This window comes from Balaenoptera physalus (assembly GCF_965194825.1).
Source record: "Balaenoptera physalus genome assembly, chromosome: 17".
NCBI lineage: Eukaryota > Metazoa > Chordata > Mammalia > Artiodactyla > Balaenopteridae > Balaenoptera > Balaenoptera physalus.
Genome location: NC_138895.1, coordinates 82,831,357 through 82,854,463, shown reverse-complemented (window position 1 = coordinate 82,854,463; position 23,107 = coordinate 82,831,357). Strand labels below are relative to the sequence as shown.

General features: G+C 46.1%; 1 protein-coding gene and 1 long non-coding RNA gene across 24 annotated transcripts in view; one reads left to right on the top strand and one right to left on the bottom strand.

The window, feature by feature from the left end:
* LOC309646997 overlaps positions 1-23,107 on the bottom strand; it is a 404,605-nt gene that overhangs the window by 196,756 nt on the left and 184,742 nt on the right. The gene's annotated exons all lie outside the window — the stretch shown is intronic.
* Positions 1-23,107, top strand: part of PTK2 (protein tyrosine kinase 2) — a 254,441-nt gene that overhangs the window by 229,185 nt on the left and 2,149 nt on the right. For all 23 annotated transcript variants that reach the window (XM_082433792.1, XM_082433790.1, XM_082433804.1 and 20 more), the window contains 5 exons: positions 7,165-7,227; positions 13,644-13,683; positions 14,020-14,126; positions 19,290-19,445; positions 21,123-21,203. In XM_082433792.1, the coding sequence (XP_082289918.1) occupies positions 7,165-7,227; positions 13,644-13,683; positions 14,020-14,126; positions 19,290-19,445; positions 21,123-21,203 (447 nt within the window). The remainder of the gene's footprint in view (positions 1-7,164; positions 7,228-13,643; positions 13,684-14,019; positions 14,127-19,289; positions 19,446-21,122; positions 21,204-23,107) is intronic.

Sequence of the window (23,107 nt, the reverse complement as noted above, 5' to 3'; positions counted from 1 at the left end):
GAGAATCCAAGACGGGGCCTCTGCTCTCAGCCAGGCCACATCCCTCCCATGTGTCTCCCACAGTCCAGATTTGAAGACAGTGTAGTGCAAGGGGAAAGGACTTTTGAGTTGAAAGCCTTAGGTTTGAAGTTTTCTAGAGCGATAGCAACATGGGACTAGAGATCAAGCCTGGTTGGCTACTGTGTCCCCAGAACCGAAAGCAGCACCTTCAGCCCCCATCTGTTGCCTAAGAGAAGGGAATACGCATGCCCACACGGAAAAGAACTGGAGATAACCCACCTGCCCATTAACAGCAGAACAGATGCAACAAGGGCATGTTGCACAACAGTAAAAAGGAACAAACTACTACACACGACCACAGGGCTGAGTCTTAGACACCGTGTTCACAAAAGATGCCAGACACACAAGAGTGCTTCTTACAAGACCCATCTGTATGAAGTTCAGAAACAGTCATCTGGGCTGGAAGTCAGAGGAGAGGTCATCTGGGCTGGAAGTCAGAGGAGAGGCCCCTTTGGCGAACTGGAGCCTGCGGGTTATCTGCTCGGTGTCTTGATTGGGGTGGCGTGTTAGGCAGGGATACTGACCTTTACACTTAAGAACTGTGGCCTTTGTTGTATACAAGTTATACCTGAGTTTGAAAAGAAAGAAAATGCATACCTGATGGGGAAAATAATCAAATAGGCCCAGACATTCTTTATGTCTGTGATCCATTTCTGTAAGATTTTAAATAGAAATTGCCTCATTTTTGTCTTTAGTATTACTGTCTTCAGACCCAGAATATTTTATTTTGAAGTGTAATTGACTTAGAATATTATATTAGTTTCAGGTGTACAACATAGTGATTCAATATTTTTATATATTACAAAATGATCATCAGTGTAGGTCTAGTTACATCTGTCACCATACAAAGTTATTACAGTATTAGCCAATCCATTCCCCACACTGTACATTACATCTCATTGACCCATTTATTTTATAACTGGAAGTTTGTCCCTCTTAATCTCCCTCACCTATTTCACTCACCCCCCCCCCGCCCCTCCCCTCTGGCAACCACCTATTCTCTGTATCTGTGAGTCCATTTCTGTTCTGTTTGTTCATTTGTTTGGGGGGAGGTTATTTGTTTTTTGTTTTTGTAGATTCTACATATAAGTGAAATCATACAGTATTTGTCTTTCTCCGATTGACTGACTTCACTTTGCATGATACCCTCTATGTTGTTGCAAATGGCAAGATTTCATTCTTTTTTTACGGCCGACTAATATTCCATTGTGTGTATATGTACCACATCTTCTTTATCCGTTCCTCTATAAATGGGCACTTAGGTTGCTTCCATATCTTGTAAATAATGCTGCAGTGAACGTAGGGGTGCATATATCTTTTCAAAGTAGTTTTTTGGTTTTCTTCAGAAAAATACCCGGAACTGGAATTACTGGATTATATGACAGTTCTATTTTTAACTTTTGAGGAGCCTCCATACTGTTCTCCATAGTGGCTGCACCAATTTACCTTCCCACCAACAGTGCACGAGGGTTCCCTTTTCTCCACATCCTCACCAACACGTTATTTGTTGTCTTTTTGATAATAGCCATTCTGACAGGTGTGAGGTGATAGCGCATTGAGCTTTGATTTGCATTTCCCTGATGATTAGTGATGTTGAGCATTTTTCTATATGCCGGCTGGTCATCTCCATGTCTTCTTTGGAAAAATGTCTCTTCAGGTCCTCTGATCTTTTTTTGATCAGGTTGTTTGGATTATTCTTTTTTTAATGTTAAGTTGAATGAGGTCTTTATATATCTTGGATATTAACTTCTTATCATATATGTGATTTGCAAATATCTTCTCCCAGTCAGTAGGCAGCCTTTTTGTTTTGTTGACGGTTTCCTTCACTGTGCAAAAACTTCTTAGTTTGAAATAGTCCCATTTGTTTATTTTTGCTTTTGTTTCCCTTGCTTGAGGAGACAGATCCGAAAAAATACCGCTAAGATGATGTCAAAGAGCATACTGCCTGTGTTTTCTTCTGGGGTTTTTATGGTTTCAGGTCTTACATTTAAGTCTTTAAATCCATTCTGAGTTTCTTTCTGTACATGGTGTGAGAAAGTAGTCCAGTTAGATTCTTTTGCATATAGCTGCCCAGTGTTCCTAACAGCATTTATTAAAGAGGCTGTCTATTCAACCATTGTATGTACTTGCCTCCTTTGTCATTGACTAATGGATCATGTAGTTCATTTCTGGACTGTCTGTTCTGTTCCACTCATCTATGTGTCTGTTTTTGTGCCAGTACTATACTGTTTTGATGACTAGCTTTGCAGTATAGTCAGTCTGAAGGCAGGGAGTCTGAAGACTGAAGTGAGTCTCTTATAGGCAGCATTTATATGGGTCTTGTTTTTTTTAATCCATTCAACCACTCTGTGTCTTTTGATTGGAGCATTTAGTTCATTTACATGTAAAGTAATTATCGATAGTATGTACTTACTGCCGTTTTGTTCAGTTTTCTGGGTTTTGTAGGGTTGGTTTTTGTTTTTTTTGTTTTTTGGCTGCATTGGGTCTTCGTTGCTGCGCGTGGGCTTTCTCTAGTTGCAGCAGGCAGGGGCTACTCTTTGTTGCGGTGCGTGGGCTTCTCACTGCGGTGGCTTCTCTTGTTGCGTAGCACGGGCTCTAGGCGCACGGGCTTCAGTAGTTGTGGCTCGCAGGCTCTAGAGCACAGGCTCAGTAGCTGTGGTGCACGGGCTTAGGTGCTCCGCGGCATGTGGGATCTCCCCGGACCAGGGCTCAAATCTGTGTCCCCTGCATTGGCAGGCGGATTCTTAACCATTGCGCCACCAGGGAATTCCTGTAGGGTTTTATTGTTGTTGTTTTTCCTTTCTTCTTTTACTTTCTTCCCTTGTGATTTGATGACTATCTTTAGTGTTATGTTTGGATTCCTTTCTCTTTTGTGCGTGTGTACCTATTACAGATGTTTGGTTTGTAGTTACCATGAGACTTGTATTTAACAACATGTATGTATGTTGTCATATGCATATATATGATATGTATGCATTGACATTCTCTTAAGTTTGAACACAGTCTAACAACCCTGCGTTTTTACTCCCCTACCTCCACATTTAATGTTTTTCACATATTTTACATCTTTTTGTTTTCAGTATCCCTTAACTACTCTTGTGGATTAGATTATTTTATTACTTTTGTCTTTTAACCTTCTTACTTGCCTTATAAGTGGTTGATTTACTACCTTTACGGTATGTCTGCCTTTACCAATGGGGTTTGTTTGTTTGTTTTAATACTTTTATTTTTTAAAGGAACTTTATTACTTTTATTTATTTATTTTTTTGGCTGCATTGGGTCTTCGTTGTTGCGTGGGCTTTCTCTAGTTGAGGCAAGCGGGGGCTACTCTTCCTTGCAGTGCGCAGGCTCACTGTGGTGGCTTCTCCTGTTGCGGAGCATGGGCTCTAGGCACTCAGGCTTCAGTAGTTGTGACACGTGGGCTCAGTAGTTGTGGCTCATGGGCTCTAGAGCGCAGGCTCAGTAGTTGTGCCACACGGGCTTAGTTGCTCAGTGGGGATCTTCCTGGACCAGGGCTCAAACCCGTGTCCGCTGCATTGGCAGGCGGATTCTTAACCAGTGCACCACCAGGGAATTCCTTTCATAATTTGTATATTTCTAGTTATGGTCTTTTCTTTTTTGATTAGAGAAGTCCCTTTAACATTTCTTGTAAAGCCAGTTTTGTGGTGCTGAACTCTTTTACCTTTTGCTTGTCTGTTAAACTCTTTATCTCTCCTTCAAAGCTGAATGATAGCCTTGCTGGGTAGAGTATTCTTGGTTGTAGGTTTTTTCCGTTCATTATTTTGAATGTATGGTTCCACTTCTTCTGGCCTGCAAAGTTTCTGTTGAAAAGTCAACTTATAGTCTTATGGCAGTTCTCTTGTCCATAACAAGTTGCTTTTCTCTTACTGGTTTTAAGATTCTCTCTTTATCTTTAGTTTTTGCCATTTTAATTATGTGTCTAGTGTGGACCTCTTTGGGTTCATCTTGTTTGGGCTTCTCTGTACTTCGACTTGGATGTCTCTTTCCCTCCCCATGTTAGGGAAGTTTTCAGCTATGATTTTTTTCAAATAAGGTCTCCACCCCTTTCTCTTTTCTCCTTTTGGGACGCCTATAATTTGAATGTTAGTATGCTTGATGTTGTCCCAGAGGTCTCAAACTATCCTCTTTTTTTTTTTTTCTTCTTTTTTCTGTTTATCTTGGGTGATTTCCACCGCTCTGCCTTCCAGTTCACTGATCCGTTCCCCATTCCTCTGTATCCAGTCTACTGTTGATTCCTTCTAGGGTGTTTTTTCAGTTATTGTATTCTTCAGCTCTGTTGGGTTCTTCTTTGTATTTTCCAACTCTTCGTTAAACTCTCGCTGTGTTCACCCATTCTTCTCCCAAGTTTGTTGAGCGTCTTTATGATCATTACCTTGAACTCTTTAGTCGGTAGATTGCACATCTCCACTTTGCTTAGTTCTTCTTCTGGGGTTTTATCTTATTCTTTTATTTGGAATTCCTCTGTCTCCTCATTTTGCCTAATTCTCTGTGTTTATCTCTATGTATTAGGAGGGGTCAGTTACATTTTTTCAGTCTTGGAGAAGCGGCCTTGTGTACGAGACATCCCGTGGAGCCCAGCAGCACCCTCCCCTTTGGTCACCAGAGCTGTATGCTTTTGTCCCATGTGTGGGTTGTGTGGGTCCTTCTGCTGTGGCTGGGCCGGCTACCATGGGCAGCTGGTAGGTGAGGCTGGCCCAGCCCTGTTGGCTGCCTGGCCCTGCCTTGTGCAGTGGCTGCCAGCCTGCTGATAGGAGGGGCTGGGTCCTGGGGTGGCTGGTTTGGGTCCCAGAGGGCTAGAGATCTAGAATATTCTGTAAGGGGAAAACAGGAGAATTTAGCTTCACGCAGTAGCAGAAACAGTAATAGAATCTCTCCTTTTTGACAGGCTGTCTTTGGCTAGATTGCTCTTTAGTTCCCAGCGTGACACTTTTATTCAGACAGGCTCTGTCGACTATATGAGGAAAACGCTTAAGTATTTCTATTCACAGAACACAAGTGGACTTTACATAGATAGGCCTCCTTTAAGATTGAAACTCTGTCTTTGGAAAAGTATATCATTGGGGAATTGTTGTGCATAAAGAAAAATAAGTCATTTCATGTATTTTATATGAAAGTAAAAGTAGATAATTCATGTAAATACATGAAACCCAGCACCTTACTCTATAAGCAAACAATATATGAACTGCTTTGGTTTAAGTAAAAACGTAAATAAAATATTTTCTGCACGTAGAAGATACTCACTAAATATTTGTTGCCTGATTGAATCCAGCTCGTGTCACCTGTAGCAACCGGTTCTGCCTTTCTAAGCTTCACGTTCCTCCTCTGTAAAATCTTTTCTCCTTTGCATTTTTATTAACGCATTCCTTCAGCACATATTTACTAACCATCTCATATGTGCACATTTCTGTGCCAAGCACTTACTTAATCCTTATAATAACTGTGTGGGTGAGGAAATGGGTTAGGAGAGGTGAACCTTGTCCAAGGCAGCTTAGCATCTGTGAGAGGAAACAGAGATGTTCTACTACTTAGGGAAGGGGGAGGGGCAGATTGCAACAGATGGCATTTTGTTTATTGATTGGCTGCAAGTTTTAAGTGAAGTCCAGCAGTGCTGGGTGGGGCACAGTCCATCACGGACAGAGGCAGGAGCAGCTTGGCAGCTGATACGCTCAATTTTTCAAATGTTTAAACCCTGTGACTCAGTAATTCAATTCTTAGAAATCTGTCGCCAGGAACAGATTCAGGAATTTAGTCAAAGATTTGTATACAAAGATGTTTACCCACAGCCTATTTATACAGTTGAAATTTTGAAAATGGCCCAAATGGTCAACAAACAGCAGGAGAACTGTTTATTCTACTTGACACGTACGTGGCAGTGACTCAGTACTCAGTACTTTGCCAATATTAACTCGTTTAATCCTGACAAGGATTGGGGTAGTGCTCGGCAAGTGCTGTTATTGCCCCACCTTAGAGATGAAGAAGCTGAGGCCTGGGTCACACAGCTGGCAAGGGTGGGAGGCTGACCTGAGCCCCGATGGCTACTGCCAGAGCCCAGGCTGTTTCCACCTTTCTCTGTGTATGACAGCATTCATGCTCTGGAATATTGTACAGTATTCTAACGTTTTTACCAATTTCCACTATATAATATTATATGAAGGTTATGAAATTATAGGACATGGCTTCACTTTTGAAAACACACATTTAAAAGAAGGGAGAGACGAAGCTTGTTTCTCCATCAGCAGCCCCGACAGGTGCTTGCGGATGGTGTCCTCAGTGCTGGGCCCTCCTCAGGTGTCGAAAGTACGACGAATCTGACGTCAAGACGTTCTTTGTCTAACAAGGAAGTTGTTACTGCCTGATCTCTGCCAAATAGAGGGTCTGTAAGATACAGCGCACTGGCAGAGACTAAGAGATGAGCGGTCAGCCAGTGTGCCTGGCGGGGGCAGGGGGCAGGAGTCGGCGTGGCTGCCTAGGGACTCCGTGAAATCCATGCCATCGTGGGGCAGGCTGGGACCGCCTCACAGCATTGCTTTCACGAGGAGAAAACCTACCAAGCTCCACACCTTGACAGCATGTGGCCTACTTTGTTAATCATAATTATGTTAGTGAAGTTCATTTACTCTTACTTATATTAAGTCAAGATTTCTCTGTTTGGTTTCTGTATTCTGGTTGCAGTGCCGGGGGAAAACTTGTCACTGGACCATTTGCTGCTTTGGCAAGACAGCCAAGTACATATAAGCCTTAACCTGCCAGGAAGCAGGCATTGGTGCCTCCTCCTGGGGTGGGGATTTTCTTAGTGAAGAAAACTCGCTTTGCTGCTAGGAAGAGAGGTGAAGTGCACATCTTCATGTGTCATGTGGGACTAGGGCACAGGTGCCAGTCCTGTTAGCTATGCACGTGTGCGGAGAAAGGGGCTTTGCTGGGGCAGCTGACCTGGGCTTTGATAATTTTTGTGAAACTGGGGAACTTTTAACTCTTCTTATTCAGAGGACAATTGTGTTACAAAAGGAAGAAACTTAGTACAGAAATATGTCAGTGGTTTTCAAACCAAGAATGAAACTGTTCGGTTTGCTTTCGTTTCTCTAGAAACCTGACGTGCGGCTCTCTCGAGGCAGCATCGACAGGGAGGATGGAGGTTCTCAGGGCCCGGTAAGCAGCTGCCCACGTTCTCATCAGGATCTGGACCACTTTGTGTCCTGGGATATCCAGGCTTACTAGCATTTGTCGTATGGAACACAATAATTCATTCTATAACTAAAATCAACGTTTTAGCCAAGATTATTAAAACTTAGAGTACGCAGCCCGACATGAGTATTCGGCTAGAAAAATTTCTACCCCGTTACTAATACACTCTTTTCAATAGTAAGCTGAACTCTCTGTGTCCTAAAGAAATACGTACACAAATTAACTGTTGCTACAAGTTGTCATCTGCTACATTTTTATACTCTTGTTTTGTGTTTTCTGAAAGTTTCCAGTCACAGGAAACTTGTTCAAGCAAGATTTTTTTCTTCTGGGTGTTGTAAGGGGAAGTGCCTGAAATTCTCTTTAAAGACCTAGCTTATTATCATTATTCCAAATATATTTAAAGACCTAGCTTATTATCATTATTCCAAATATATTTAAAGCCTGCTAGAAATAGTCCCTGGTCTTCAGGGGAGAGTAGTTAAAATTGTTAGGATTTCCATTAGCAGATACCTGGTTAAAATAAATGCAGATTTCTTTACAACTTAAAGAAATCCCCAGTAAAAAGGGGAAACCTGCACTTGCTGGGTAACGGACTTAGGGAGATAAATCTCCATCCACCCTAATAAGGCCTATGAGTAGAAATAAACCATTTCATTTCTAGACACACATGCGTACACATACATACATACATGAGACTGTGTCGTCATCCAGCTCCAAGATGCATAGTTTTCCCTAGTCTGTGCTATAAAATCCAGCTCCCCCTAAGATCTGGCCCCTAGAAGATGTGTTCAGTCGCTAGCATGTGAAGGTTTGGCATTTCCCATAAGATATGCTGGCACAATGGGCTCTACAGACAGAATATTAGGCATTCCTTAGTCCACAAGTGCAAAATCACACTGTTCCCCAGTTAACGTCTCCACATGCAGTGCTCTTTCCTTATACTGGAAAGATGACATATAGCTGAAAGCATTCCCTCTAAGATCAGGAACAAGACAAGGATGCTGACTCTCGTCACTTTTATTCAACATAGTATTGGAAGTCCTAGCCACAGCAATCAGACAGGAAAAAGAAATAAAAGGAATCCAAATTGGAAAGGAAGAAATAAAACTGTCACTGTTTGCAGATGACATGATACTTACATAGAAAATTCTAAAAATGCCACCAGAAAGCTACTAGAGCTCATCAGTGAATTCAGTAAAGTTACAGGATACAAAATTAATATACAGAAATCTATCACATTTCTGTAGATTAAGAATGAACTATCAGAGAAAATAAGGAAACAATCCCATTTACCATCACATCAAAAAGAATAAGATACCTAGGATTAAACCTACCTAAAGAAGTAAAAGCCCTGGGACTTCCCTGGTGGTGCAGTGGTTAAGAATCCACCTGCCAATGCAGGGGACATGGGTTTGAGCCCTGGTCCGGGAAGATCCCACATGCCGCGGAGCAACTAAGCCCATGCGCTACAACTACTGAGCCTGTGCTCTAGAGCCTGCGAGCCACAACTACTGAGCCCGCATGCCACAACTACTGAAGCCCGCACGCTTAGAGCTTATGCTCCACAACAAGAGAAGCCACCGCAATGAGAAGCCCGCGCACTGCAACAAAGAGTAGCCCCCGCTCGCCACAACTAGAGAAAGCCTGCACTCAGCAATGAAGACCCAATGCAGCCAAAATTAATTAATTAATTAAAAAAAAAAAAGTAAAAGCCCTGTTCTTGGAAAACTAGAAGACACTGATGAAAGAAATTGAAGAGGACACGAACGGATGGAAAGATATACTGTGTTCTTGGATTGGAAGAAGTAACATTGTTAAAATGACCATACTACCCAAGGCAATCTACAGATTCAGTGCAATCCCTATCAAAATACTAATAGCATGTTTTATAAAACTAGAACAAATAATTTTAAAATATGTATGAAAACACAGAAGAACTCAAATAGCCACAACAATCTTGAGAAAGAAGAACAGAGCTGAATCACCCACCCTGACTTCAGACTATACTACAAAGCTATAGTAATCAAAACAGTAAGGTACTGGCACCAAAACAGACATACAGATCAATGGAACAGAATAGAGAGCCCGGAAGTAAACCCACGCACTTACGATCAATTAATGTATGACAGAGGCAAGAATATACAATGGAGAAAAGACAGTCTCTTCAATAAGTGGTGCTGGGACAACTGGACAGCTACATGTAAAAGAATGAAATTAGAACATTCTCCAACACCATATGCAAAAATAAACTCAAAATGGATTAAAGACTTTAAGATCAGGAACAAAAGGAAACAAAAAAATTTTTTTAATTTTTAAAGATTTTTAAGAGACCTAAATATAAGACCAGAGACCATAAAATTCTTAGAGGAAAACATAGGCAGAACACTCTTTGACATAAAGCATAGCAATATTTTTTTGATCTGTCTCCTAAAGCAAAGGAAATCAAAGCAAATATAAAGAAATGGGACCAATTTAAACTTAAAAGCTTTTGCACAGCAAAGGAAACCATTGACAAAATGAAAAACAACCTACTGAATGGGAGAAAATATTTACAAATGGTATGACTGATATTGGGTTAATATACAAAATATATAAACAGCTCATACAACTCAATGTCAAAAAAAACAAAGCAACCCAATTAAAAAATGGGCAGAAGACCTGAATAGACATTTTTCCAAAGAGGAAATGCAGATGGCCAACAGACACATGAAAAGATGCTCAACATGGCTAATCATCAGAGAAATGCAAATCAAAAGCCCAGTAAGATATCACCTCACACTGGTCAGAATGGCCATTATCAAAAAGAACGCAAATAACAAATGTTGGTGAGGATGCGGAGAAAGGGGAACCCTTGTACACTGGTGGGAATGTAAATTGGTGCAGCCACTGTGGAAAACAGTATGGAGGTGTCAAAAAACTAAAAAATAGAACTACCATATGATTCAGCAATCCCACTCCTGGGCATATATCCGAAAAAAACCAGAAACATTAATTTGAAAAGATACATGTACTCCAGTGTTCATGGCAGCATTATTTATAATTGCCAAGATATGGAAGCAACCCAAGTTCATCAACAGATGAATGGATAAAGAAGCTGTGGTGTATATATACAATGGAATACTACTCAGCCAAAAAAATGAAATTTTGCCATTTGCAGCAACATGGATGGACTTGGAGGGTATTATGCTAAGTGAATAAGTCAGACAGACAAATATTGTATAATATCACTTACAAACTAGTGGATATAACAAAAAGACTCAGATATAGAGAACAAATTAGTGGTTAACAGTGGAGAGGGGCAATACAAGGGTAGGAGATTAAGAGGTATAAATTGTTTTGTATAAAATCAGCTACAATGGGAATTCCCTGGCGATGCAGTGGTTAGGACTCGGCACTTTCACTGCCAGGGCCCGGGTTCAATCCTTTGTCAGGGAACTAAGATCCCGCAAGTCACACAGTGCGGCCAAAAAAATGAGCTGCAAGGATGTATTGTAGAACACAGCGAATATAGCCAATATTTTATAATAACTACAAATGGAGCATAACCTTTAAAAATTGTGAATCACTATACTGTACACCTGTAACTTACAGTGTGCATCAAGACTTCTTCAATTAAAAAAATGATAACATATTGAGCAGTTGGTCCCAAATTGTTAAGAGGAAAGAGTGAGAATAAGCATGAAAGTAAACCCTATTCAAGGGACCAGCTATTTATAACATCACTAATAGGAACATTTTTTAGAAAAGGAAAATCCTGTTTGTTCCAAGATGTGGCATGTAGAAGGTACCCAGAACGTATGTGGAGTGAGTGAATGAATGAATGAATGATGAGACAGAAGGATTATTGAGAAACACTTTGTGAAACGGACAACGCATGACGGGGCCGCTTGTGATCTCATAGGACTTGCCGCACGCCAGGCCTGGGTGACAGTGGGCGTGCCTAGTCCTGACGGAGCGGGCGCTGTGCTGGGTGCTTCCCTCCTGTCCCCTCATGAGTCCTCAGCACTCCTGTCAGGCCAGGCGCCGTGCCATCCACACGCCACAGATGAGTCAACCGAGGCCCGTAGGAAACTTGCCCAAGGTCGCTGGTCCTCATGCCGGACGCCGGACAGGGCACTCAGCGTGACCAAGCGCCAGCCTGCTCTGCAGGCCTCTCCCCTCCAGGGTCTGGGTTAAGCTGTGGGGCTCATAACACACGCTGACGGTTGCTGGCTTTTCTGCTTCTATCCTTTACTAAGATAACTATTTGGTTTGGCCCACTTCTCAAAGTGCTCCAACTTAACACTTTTGAAAATGGGCCCCAGTTTCAGGAAGAAACGTTTGGCTGGAAAGCAGTGTAGACTGTCAGTAGGTCTGAGCTAGTTAATAGACTCTAGTCACTGCCTCACGGAAATTGATCCCGTCTGTGTGCATAAAAAGTAAAAATAAAAACTATTTGGGGGCTTCCCTGGTGGTGCAGTGGTTGAGAATCTGCCTGCCAATGCAGGGGACACGGGTTCGAGCACTGGTCTGGGAAGATCCCACATGCTGCGGAGCAACTGGGCCCGTGAGACACAGTTACTGAGCCTGCGCGTCTGGAGCCTGTGCTCCGCAAGAGAGGCCACGATAGTGAGAGGCCCGCGCACCGCGATGAAGAGTGGCCCCCGCTGGCCGCAACTAGAGGAAGCCCTCGCACAGAAACGAAGACCCAACACAGCTAAAAATAAATAAATTAATAAATTTATTAAAATTAAAAAAAAAACATATGTCTAAAAAAGAACCTATTTGGATTTTCAAAATAATATGCAAGTTGGCAGCATGTTCATTTTGTGACAACCCCCCCGTAGGGGTAAGTGTCACTAGCCTCCGCGTTCAAACGGGAAAACCAAAGCCTCAAACCGGTGAGTGACTCACTCCTCCAGGGCCAGCACTGCACACGCAGCAGAACCAGAGCCCGGCCCGTCCCACTACCCAGCCCGTCAGCCTCTGCACACAGGGACATACATAACATTTGTTGAACTGATCCAGAAAGTTCTGAGGATAGGATTTTCTAATTATCGCACTTTCTTGTTCCCTTAGTATCAGGAAATTCTTTAAGTCTTTTTACTGCTGGCCAGTGAGCACAGCACAGCATAGCCACAGTCTGTCTCTTTGCAGGGTTTTGGCCCGCTTCCCACTGTGTTGAGGAGTCCTTCTTCTTCACACCTTCCCGCTCGGAGGGTTTCTCTAGTCTTTCAAATCGGGAGTGTTCAGTGGCCTGGTGCAAGCAGCCGTGATCCTGGGCAAGGAGCAGTTGTGACTGTGTGCTGTCTCACGGTCCTTTATTTTAAAGAAGTGGATGTCTACTCAGTAAAAGTAAAGCACCTTGAAGTATATGTATTTCAGCCAGTTTATTGTTTCAAAATAAGCAAGGAAAGTCCCTCTTTTCAAAAGGATATAGTTTGAAGATACTTCTTTTCATTCAGTCAGCCTAGGATAAGTGGCTGTAATCGTAGCAGCAGGCGTGACACCCTAGACTAGGGCTGGTCCTATGTGGACCTGCCTTTTTTCCTGTGCCTGGGGTGGTTTGGCTTCCTGGCTGGGCCTGTGGCTTGTCCAGAACGAATGGCGGTGTCACACCAGGTTCTTCAGGTGACAGTGACAACATAGACATCCCAGTGCTAGGAAACCTCTTCTCATCGTCATTGTGCCTGATGGCACTCCTTCTTGTAATCAGAGAAGGAGGGGGTGGGGGAGAGTTTCCGGACACAGGACAGATTTCACACCCATGAAGTTGAACTGGAGACCTCCATGGGCATAATTTCTTTAAAGAAAATTTGAAATTGGTGTGACCACCCCTGACCGTGTTCCCATCGTGATTCCTTCTATCGCAGCCCTTATCCCATACCCCATTGGCATTATTTGCTTATTAGCCTAATCCCCTGTCCCCACCTGAGGCCTTGAAGGCAGGCCCCTCCCCCGTCTTGTTGGTCTTTTTTTTTTTTTAATTTTTATTTATTTATTTATTTATTTATTTATGGCTGTGTTGGGTCTTCGTTTCTGTGCGAGGGCTTTCTCTAGTTGCGGCAAGCGGGGGCCACTCTTCATCGCGGTGCGCGGGCCTCTCACTATCGCGGCCTCTCTTGCTGCGGAGCACAGGCTCCAGACGCGCAGGCTCAGTAATTGTGGCTCATGGGCCTAGTTGCTCCGCAGCATGTGGGATCTTCCCAGACCAGGGCTCGAACCCATGTCCCCTGCATTGGCAGGCAGATTCTCAGCCACTGCGCCACCAGGGAAGCCCTGGTCTTTGACCCCAGCGTTTAGCCCAGGGGTCAAGGGGGTGGGTGGAGAGGGTGGGCAGGGGAGGCCGTTATCCTGTTGTGCGCCCTGCTGCACTGACCCGGCTTTTTCTTTTCCCACAGACTGGAAACCAGCACATATATCAGCCTGTGGGCAAACCAGGTAAATGAAGAAATGAATGGAGTGTCACAAGATTTGTATAATTTGGAGGGACGGGGGTTTTGATGTATAGTTTCTTAGCTTTGAAAAACCTCATGTTGTGTTAACACTCTTCCCCCTACAGACCATAGCAAGTATGGTGTTTACCAAATTCAGCCCACGACTAGAATGTTGGAAAACAGACTTTACTGCTCTAATGCATCAGAAACACCTCTGTAGGGTGCCCTCTCCGAGATTAGCTTCTGTTGTAATAACACGAATCCGTGTTTGTTTGTTTGGGGGTTGTTTCCATTCTCTTCATTAATGTACGTTACGTAATGGGACTCATTCCTTTACCAGATCCTGCAGCTCCACCAAAGAAACCACCGCGTCCCGGAGCCCCCGGGCACCTGAGCAGCCTCGCCAGCCTCGGCAGCCCCGGGGACAATTACAATGAGGGTGTCAAGGTGAGCACCAGAGCCTGTGCGCAGCCCAGGACCCCACGGAGCCTTTCGCTCTGGGCGATGACCCTGCGATGTGCAGTGGGGTCGGGGCTCGGTGGGATTGGGAGGGCTCCTTGGTCGGCTCCAGACTCCTCTGAGTCAGGACAAACTACTGGAAAACTCTCTTTTCTGTTTTTCTCTCATGTGATAGATTCTAGGGCCTCAGTCAGATCTTAACATTCTGAAGACATTTTCCTCTTATCAGACAGAATGTTTCTTTGAGATAAAAGTGCTGGGGTGGCTTCTGGTTTTACAAATGAATCAAACCAGGACGCCTGGGGAAAGCAAGGCCTTCTGTAGGCTCAGTGTCTCCAAGTGTGTCAGTGTGGCCTAGTGGGCGACTTCCATCCTTTGCCGTCTGGGGCCAGCGTGTGTAAAGCAGCGTGTGCTGGGGACCACAGCCGCCTCCTCTGTGTGCCCATTTAAGGAGAGGGGTACACTCCACTTTCCATTAGGTCAGTTATCTCTCAAAATATGTCCTACTTCTCAATTCTGATACATTTTGTCTTCACATTTTATTTATTTATTTATTTATTTTATTAATTTATTTATTTATTTATTTATCTTTGGCTGCATTGGGTCTTCGATGCTGCATGCGGGCTTTCTCTAGTTGCGGCGAGCAGGGGCTACTCTTCATTGCGGTGCGCAGGCTTCTCATTGTGGTGGCTTCTCTTGTTGCGGAGCACGGACTCTAGGCGCACGGGCTTCAGTAGTTGTAGCATGCGGGCTCAGTAGTTGTGGCTCACAGGCTCTAGATTGCAGGCTCAGTAGTTGTGTCGCACAGGCTTAGTTGCTCCGTGGCACATGGGATCTTCCCAGACCAGGGATGGAACCCATGTCCCCTGCATTGGCAGGCAGATTCTTAACCACTGCACCACCAGGGAAGTCCCTGTCTTCACATTTTAATATCTCTAAAATCAAGACGGTAATTTAACTGGCATTTTTTTCCTTCTTCGTGGTGCGTAGAAAAAGGTACATCTTAGAATTCAATAGCTATGGGATCAGTTAAGATAAGCTTTGTTTCACTAATAACCACCATTCATTGAGTGCCACCTGCTGTGGCAGACCCTGCCCCATGTATTTTAAATCCTCACATCAGCCTCACGGAATTGGTGGTCTTACTATTGTTCCCACCTGTGGCATGAGGCGGCTACAGTTCCCAGAAATTACAGGGCGTGTTCAAGGTTACGGCCTCCCCATAGCTGGACCATCACCTAGTGGCAGACCTGGCTTTCCACACACACACATGTGCTGCCGCTCCAGGTTTACCCCCAGAGCCAAGCGGCTGATTCCTGGATAGAAGCAGGTGTAGTGCCATCTTAGCAAGTCAGAGAGGTTGTCCCCAGGCAGAGAAAATGTCATCTCCAGTTGCGAGCCAGCCTACAGCTGGAGGGCGGTGACCAGTAGTGAAGCAGCTGGCACTGTCTGGGACCAGCCTGCTCCCTGCGGAGCCTAACGCAGGAACCACGGTGCCAGAGGCGCCCCTGCACCAAGGGTCGGGCAGTCAGCTCCTGGAAATCAGGGTGCTGGTCCTGGGGGCTGCCTGGGGCTTGGCTCCCCCAGCTTCTGGGCCTCCAGGCCCAAGAAGCCTCCCTGCAGCTCCACTAGCACCACAGAGGAGCAAAGGAGGATACACCCTTTCCCAGTGTGGTTTCTTGACATAAATTTTAAAAGGAAAGAGAGAAATTGGGTTAATGAACTTTTTTCATTTTTCATAAGCAAAAGAAGAAACTTTCAAAAGGGCTTGTACTGCAATAAAAAGCCAACTTTAAAAGTGGATCAGATACCAACTTAGAATTCTGACCTATATTCATTTTTTACATTTGAATAAATATAATTGGGAAATACCCTTATTATAGGGTATTGAGCAAGTAGAAATCTTTATGGAAAGGAATCTTTTAAGTGTGCTTACTTAAAGTACACTCAGGAGGGGACTTCCCTGGCAGTCCAGTGGTTAAGAATCCGCCTTCCAATGCAGGGGACACGGGTTCGATCCCTGGTGGGGGAACTAAGATCCCACATGCTGCGGGGCAACTAAGCCTGCGCTCTAGAGCCCGCGTGCCACAACTGCTGAGCCCATGCACCACAACTAGAGAGAAGCCCGTGCGCTGCAACAAAGAGCCTGTGCGCCGCAATTAAGACCCCATGCAGCCAAATAAATAAATAAATATTTTTTAAAAATACACTCAGGGGACTTCCCAGGTGGCACAGTGGTTAAGAATCCGCCTGCCAATGCAGGGGACACGGGTTCGATCCCTGGTCCGGGAAGATCCCACATGCTGTGGAGCAACTAAGCCCGTGCGCCACAACTACTGAGCCTGCGCTCTAGAGCCCGCGAGCCACAGCTACTGAGCCTGCATGCTGTAACTACTGAAGCCCGTGCGCCTAGAGCCCATGCTCCACAACAGGAGAAGCCACGACAATGAGAAGCCCGCGCACTGCAACGAAAAGTAGCCCCCGCTTGCTGCAACTAGAGAAAAGCCTGCGCAGAGCAACGAAGACCCAACATGGCCAAAAAATAAAAAATACACTCAGTAAACATTTTTTAATAATTAGTAAGTGTGAAGTATATGTCTCTACTTCTTCATGACATGTCTGTTTGGTAGAGGTTATCAAATCCAGCCTGAAAGAACAGTACTCTTTTAATACAGAAATGCTTACCTTTACCTGGGTGTAACTGAAGTAGTTCATCCAACTCCTAGCCAGAAATCAGTCTCAGTTTCTCCTTGGTGGCTTTACATTTCGGCTCTGAATTATCGGAGTCTTTGAGAACCACCCCCCCCCCCACCTCAAGTGGTTGGGATTGGCTGCGTCCCTGCGGGCAGTGGTGTGTCCTAACTGCCTGCCAAGGGGCCTCCAAGTGGTCAAGCTCCAGAAGGTAGGAAACCAGTGACAGCTGTCTCTGCACACCAAGCTGGTGCCTTTGGGAGGGTCCCTGTGAATGGCCCCCGGAAGCTTTGTGACAGCGCTTCTGTGACAGTTGGGCAAAGGGTGAACACAAAAGAGCAGAAGCTTTGAACGGGTTAGGACAAACCACCCTCACCTCCTGGAGTCCAGAACTGTAGTTCTTCTTGATGGAGCCCCAGCCGCCTCCTGAGGAAACACAGCCTTTTACGTTGATCCCCTTTGAGCTGGCCCTCTTGCCCCATTCAGCATCTCAGTGCAGAAGATAAAATGCTGACAGGGCTTCTCTTGGAAGTGATGCTGCCATGAGTAACCTCCCTTTTTCTAGTGCACAGAAAACAGACAGTGTGGAGGGTTGGACCTCAGAATTTAGGGCTCTGCTAAACTTCTATACCAAAGGGTATACTTTTTTCAGACAATTCTAAGGAAAGGTCAAGAAATCCATATTTCTCTCAATTAACGTTACCTGTTATGTTACAGTAGAATAGGCTTGGTTTAAACTGTAGAGAAAAAAAAACATTAAAATTTCTAAGTTTAAAGTAAAGGAACCCAACCATAAGAACTGGTTCAAATGAAGGGTTTTATGTTTTAGTTTTTAAAATAAGCTCCTGATATCTTTAAACACAGCCCCAAGCCAGGCATCTGTATTACAGCAGGCTGGCTAGGTCGAAGGCCATTTCCAGGGATGTTGGATGTTGGGACCAGGCCCAGGGAGTGAGGGTGTGCAGTTTCTCCAGAATCACTCAGATGTCCAATGGGCAGCTTTCCGTGAATACAAGCATAGATACGCTTTCTTTCTTTTTAAAGACCCTTAATTCTTTGGATTCTTGCACGGCTGCCAGATTGTCATTCTCGGGCTTTGCATGTTGTTTTCCTCATTTATTTGTGAAAACAAGCATGGTGCATGGCAGACCCCTACTGAGTGTGCGGGTGCCCTGAACAGACGGCCCAGCGGCTACACGTTGATGGCCCGCGAACTGAGCCGACAGGCAGAAACTCGCTCCTCTTGTTCTGCTCATGTGTTTTTACGGGGGTTTTGTCTGCTGCCTTTATTAATATTGTTTTTCTTTTTTCCCTTTCTCTGATAAATTTCTTTAACTTGTCCTCACCTTCCGTTCGACAATAGCCGTGGAGGGTAAGCACATGGTATCTGTGTGTCTGTCCAGCTCTCTATCGCACCCCGCTCTGCATGCGACTCTGGACCAGGAATCGGGAAGCCTGGGGAGGGCGCTTTTGCTTGGTTTGTCACCAAAAGCAGCATTTGTATTTGCCCAAGAGTGAGACATGAACATCTCCGCAGGGAGGGAACGTTCTCGTCCCTTTGTGTCTCAGGCCTCAGGGGTGGGCACCCAGAGTTGAGCACTGGCAGCAGATTGATGAATGAACAACTGTTGGGCGCTGTCATTTAGTCTTCTCCAAGTAGCTGTGTGCAGTCCTTTTTGTGCCTAGGGTGGCCAATTCGACTTTTTCAGTACGCTGAAGGTTCCCTAGAGGCCCTTGTGCAGCCTTCAGGGCTCAGGTTGTCTTGGATAACATTTGTTGAAGTCTCTCTGTGCCCGGGCCCTGGGACGGGCAGTTTTACATATGTTCACCCCCATCACAGCTGCGGGTGAGGGGGCAGTGCCCGCCCCCCACCAACAGAGCAGCACCTGCACAGCTCCCACGTCAGCAGCGTTCTGGAAGCAGATGGTGTCCGTTTAAAGAAGACTTGCATTTGCCCACTTTTTATAACCATAAAAGGAATACACGTTTCCATTTGGGTGGTTTGAAGGCAATTAAGCTGAGCCATACAGGTTTTACTGCAAAATTCAAACTAAGTGGAAATTCTTATAGTCTCAATGTAGAACACTTGACCCCTTAGCCAACTGTCTCTAAATCCTCAGAGAGATGTAAAATATCTGGGTTCTTTCTCTTTTGGTGAATGATTTTGGGGGGACAGTGAATCACTTCTCTGAATGAATCCGGGGGCTTTTAGTATAATGTGTGTGATTCCATCTCATTTCCTTTAACTGAGCTCAAAGTTAGAAAAAAAGGTGCCTTATTTATTTGTCACTTGGATGAATTGCTTTGCTGTCATCCCCAAGCTGAACTGTGTCCCCTAAGACAAGAAGATCAGTTATGTGATCTGCTTTGATCTCTTTTAAAGACCCTTTCTAACCTAGTTGCAGTGATATGACGCCATCTGCTGGAGGATAGAAAGATAACCGCCTTCTGTGTTGGCAGCTTCAGCCCCAGGAAATCAGCCCCCCTCCCACTGCCAACCTGGACCGCTCCAATGACAGGGTGTACGAGAACGTGACGGGCCTGGTGAGAGCGGTCATCGAGATGTCCAGCAGGATCCAGCCAGCCCCGCCAGAGGAGTATGTCCCCATGGTGAAGGTGAGCTCAGCCCCGTCATGTGGAGCAGGAGGCGTTCCCTGTGCCCTTCGGGCCCAGCCTGACTCTTCAGAAGGTCTGCATCACGTGGTGATCACGGCCATTCCAGACCTTGACCCCGGAATGTCCTGAGCAACAGAGTCTGTCAATAACTGCTGCTCATACATGTGATCTTGAGTGAGGAAAGATGCAGAATACTCACAGTCTGATGCCATTATGACTTAGGGGAGGTAATTACAGTGTTAAAGTGCCAAGACAGATGACACTTGGAGACCCTGCTTTCAGTTCTTTTGGGCATTTACTCAGAAGTGGAATTGCTGGATCGTATGGTAGTTCTATTCCTAATTTTTTGAGGATACACCATACTGTTTTCCACAATGGCTGCACCAATTTACATTCCCATCAGCAGTGCACAAGGGTTCTAGTTTCTCTCCATCCTCACTAACACTTTTTATTTTCTGTTTTTTTGTGGGTTTTTTTTGACAGTAGCCATCCTAATGTGTGTGAGGTGGTACCTCACTGTGCTTTTGATTTGCATTTCCCTGATGATTAGTGAGGTTGAACATCTCTTCGTGTGCTTTTTTGTGTTGGCCATTTGTGTGTCATCTTTGGAGAAATGTCTGTTCAAGTCGTTTGCCCACTTTTTAATAGGCTTGTTTGGCTTTTTGTCATTGAGTTGCAGGACTGAACACCGTTTTTAGTGTACCAAGGAGCAATCTCTGGCACAGCTTCTTTTAAACCATCAGTGTGGAGTAGCTGCTTGGAAGCCGTGATGTTTTGTGGGGAGCACAGTTAATCCATTCTGGCTTCGTTTTTAGGCTATACTCCCGTACACTTAAAACCGAAGTTCTGAAGGGTGAACTTGCATGAACCACAGACGGGTTTTTAAAAAATACTAATAAACTCAACAATATACAAAAGCAATCAAAATTCTGTACATAATAAGACTTTTTATGGTGATTTTATAGAAGCTGCTTTTTTAACCGTATTACTGTGGCAAAATGACGCTCTTTTTGTTGATCCAGTGTCAATAACTAGCATGTCCATACTGGTCTTGTTCATACTGCATGTATAACTTAGCACCTGAGTCATTACATAGTTGACCCTCATAAGAATGACAGCGACAAACATTTTAACTCTAACGTCATATCGTTTTTAATCGCAATTGGTCCCTTTAAGCTCCGAGTGGCAGGGGGAGGGCTCTTGTGCTCCGTGTACATAGTGGACGAAGCCCTGGGGTCAGAATGGCCTCCATAGCAGACTGCCACCTGTCGTTCCCACGTGTGGCAGCAGTTACGTCCTTTTTGGTGGCCCACGAGGCTTTGGCAAGCACTGGGGAGAGAAGAGAGTCATGGAGTGCACACAGCCCCAGCACCGCCTTCCCTGGGCACCCTCGCGGCTTTTCTTACATGAGCCTCCATTCCCCGGTTCCCCAGACAGTAGAGCAGTGAGTATTCAGAGATCTGAATCTGGGGGCAATTGCCTCATAACTTAATGAGATCAGGCTCAGCACTGTGGAAAAGAAACACAGAAATTTTCCTTAAAAAAAAAAAGAAAGAAATTTTCCCTAAAGTGGTGAAACGGAAATGAAAAATCATGTAACTGGAAGGAAACACTGTCATTGCTGGCGTGAAACTCCTTGACGTGCGTCCTAACGCTGGGTGTGGTCCTGTCTGTTAGGAAGTCGGCTTGGCCCTGAGGACGCTGTTGGCCACCGTGGATGAGACCATTCCCGCCCTGCCCGCCAGCACCCACCGAGAGGTAGGGCCTCATCCAGAGGGCAGTGTGGCGGGGCGAGCACATCGCGCGCCCTGCAGGCGTGACCTCCTGGCCGGGCCCCAGGGCGGGACTCCGGCGCCTGGCCGTCCACCTTCGGGGCCGAGTGGAGCCACCGCACCGCGTGTGGGGTCCCGGCCTGAAGGACGGGGCGTCCGTGAGGACAGGTGGGGAGCGCAGGATTGGGGCTGCTGCCGCCCTGGAACCCTCCAGGGAGAGGACGGAGGCTGTGGAAACGGACCGCGAGAGGCATCCTGCCCTCCTTCCTCGAATTCCTCTGGAAAAATTCGAGTTTGCAAGTGACCTTGGTTTTCCACTTAAAGCAGCGATATAAACATTCCTCGTAACTAGTAAATAGGCTTAGCGTTGGGGTCTGCACCCAGCCCCGCTCACTTCCCGCGCCTCGCCCTTCCAGCTCCCGCGTCCGCTTTTCTGCTTTCTCTCTCGGTGTGCGTGATCTGTCCTTCCCCCAGCAGGCACTCTGCTGGTTTCTGTTTTCTTAGTTTTTACTGTGAAACGATTCCAAACTGGCGGAAAAGCTCTGAGAGCAGCACCGAGAGCTTGCGAGCACGCTCGCCCGGGTCGCGCCGCCTTCCCCGTCTGCGGCCCCTCTCTGCACGCGCACGCTTTACTTCTCCAGAGCCGCCTGCGGCCGCTTGTGCGCATCTCGCCCTCTTACCTTTAGTGTTTGCGTTTGTGTTTTCGAATAACGGGCCGTTCTCTTACCCTGCACGGTCACCACGTCCTGGAATTTAACACTGGCCAGTGTGCTCATCTGTCAGCAGGTGGTGGTCTGGGTTCACCAGTCACCCCAGTAATGCTTCTCCCTCTGGCTGGAGACAGCCTGGGGCTCACGTGGCCCCTGACACCGCCCAGCGTGTCTGTGCGCCTCTCTCCTGGGGCAGCCCCTCAGCCCCGCACTGTCTTCTGCGATGGAGTGTAGGCCCCCGTGTTCCAGAGCCTCCCTGACGTGGAGCTGAGGGAAGTTCTCTAAAGGCTGATGCTTCCTCCCGGTCAGGCTGAGGTTTTACATCTGCGGTGAGGCTGCGTCCTCCTCGGAGGTCGTGTCCGAGGGCAGCACGCCCAGCAGGGTGTCTGGACACGCGGGGCCGTCGGGCACAGCTCCTGCAGCTGGTCCTGTAAGTGGCATCAGTTCACCTGCATGACACCACTTAAATCATTTTGGAAAATGCCTCTGACTGGTGTCACCGTGTAGCTTAATATTTCTCTCCAGTTTGGAGATTAGCTAGTTTATCTGCTTTATTAGAAATTTAATTGGTTTTCCACAATGAGCAAGGATTTTGCCCCCAAATGAAGACGCTCCAGGTGCCAGAGGCAAGCAAGTGGTATCCTAATGGATGGATATTTTGGCAGGACCATTTCTAACTTGCTACGTGAGCTGATAACGGCTGCAGTGACCTCTGTGTACCTGGTTCTTCCGCACGCCGTGTGCTTCTTCCTGCTCCCCTCCCGCCCTCTGGACCCAGCTGTCCCTGACCTCTCTACTGCACCCGCCCAGGGGTCACCGGAGGCCATCCCCCCACCGCCCTGACCCCTTGGCGAGACCCCTGGAGTTTCAGAGCCTTGCCCGCCCCACCCCCAGCCTTTCTTTGCTGCCCCGATGGTGGCCGCCCCCAAGGTGCTCCCCGGACTTGTGTTTTAGAGATGGCTTTTGTCCTTGGCAGGGCTCCCCACGCCCACAGATCCAGATGTTTGAGGCCCTCACCCTCTGTGCTGTGAGTGGGCCCACTCCCTGTGCCCCGGGCGCTAGCTGTCCGCGGGACGTCTGTCCCTGTAGCACATTCTGCTTGCAGGGTCAGTGTGACCAGCATGCACTCACCACCCTGCCCAGCACGAACCACACGCGCGCGCGCACACACACGTATGCA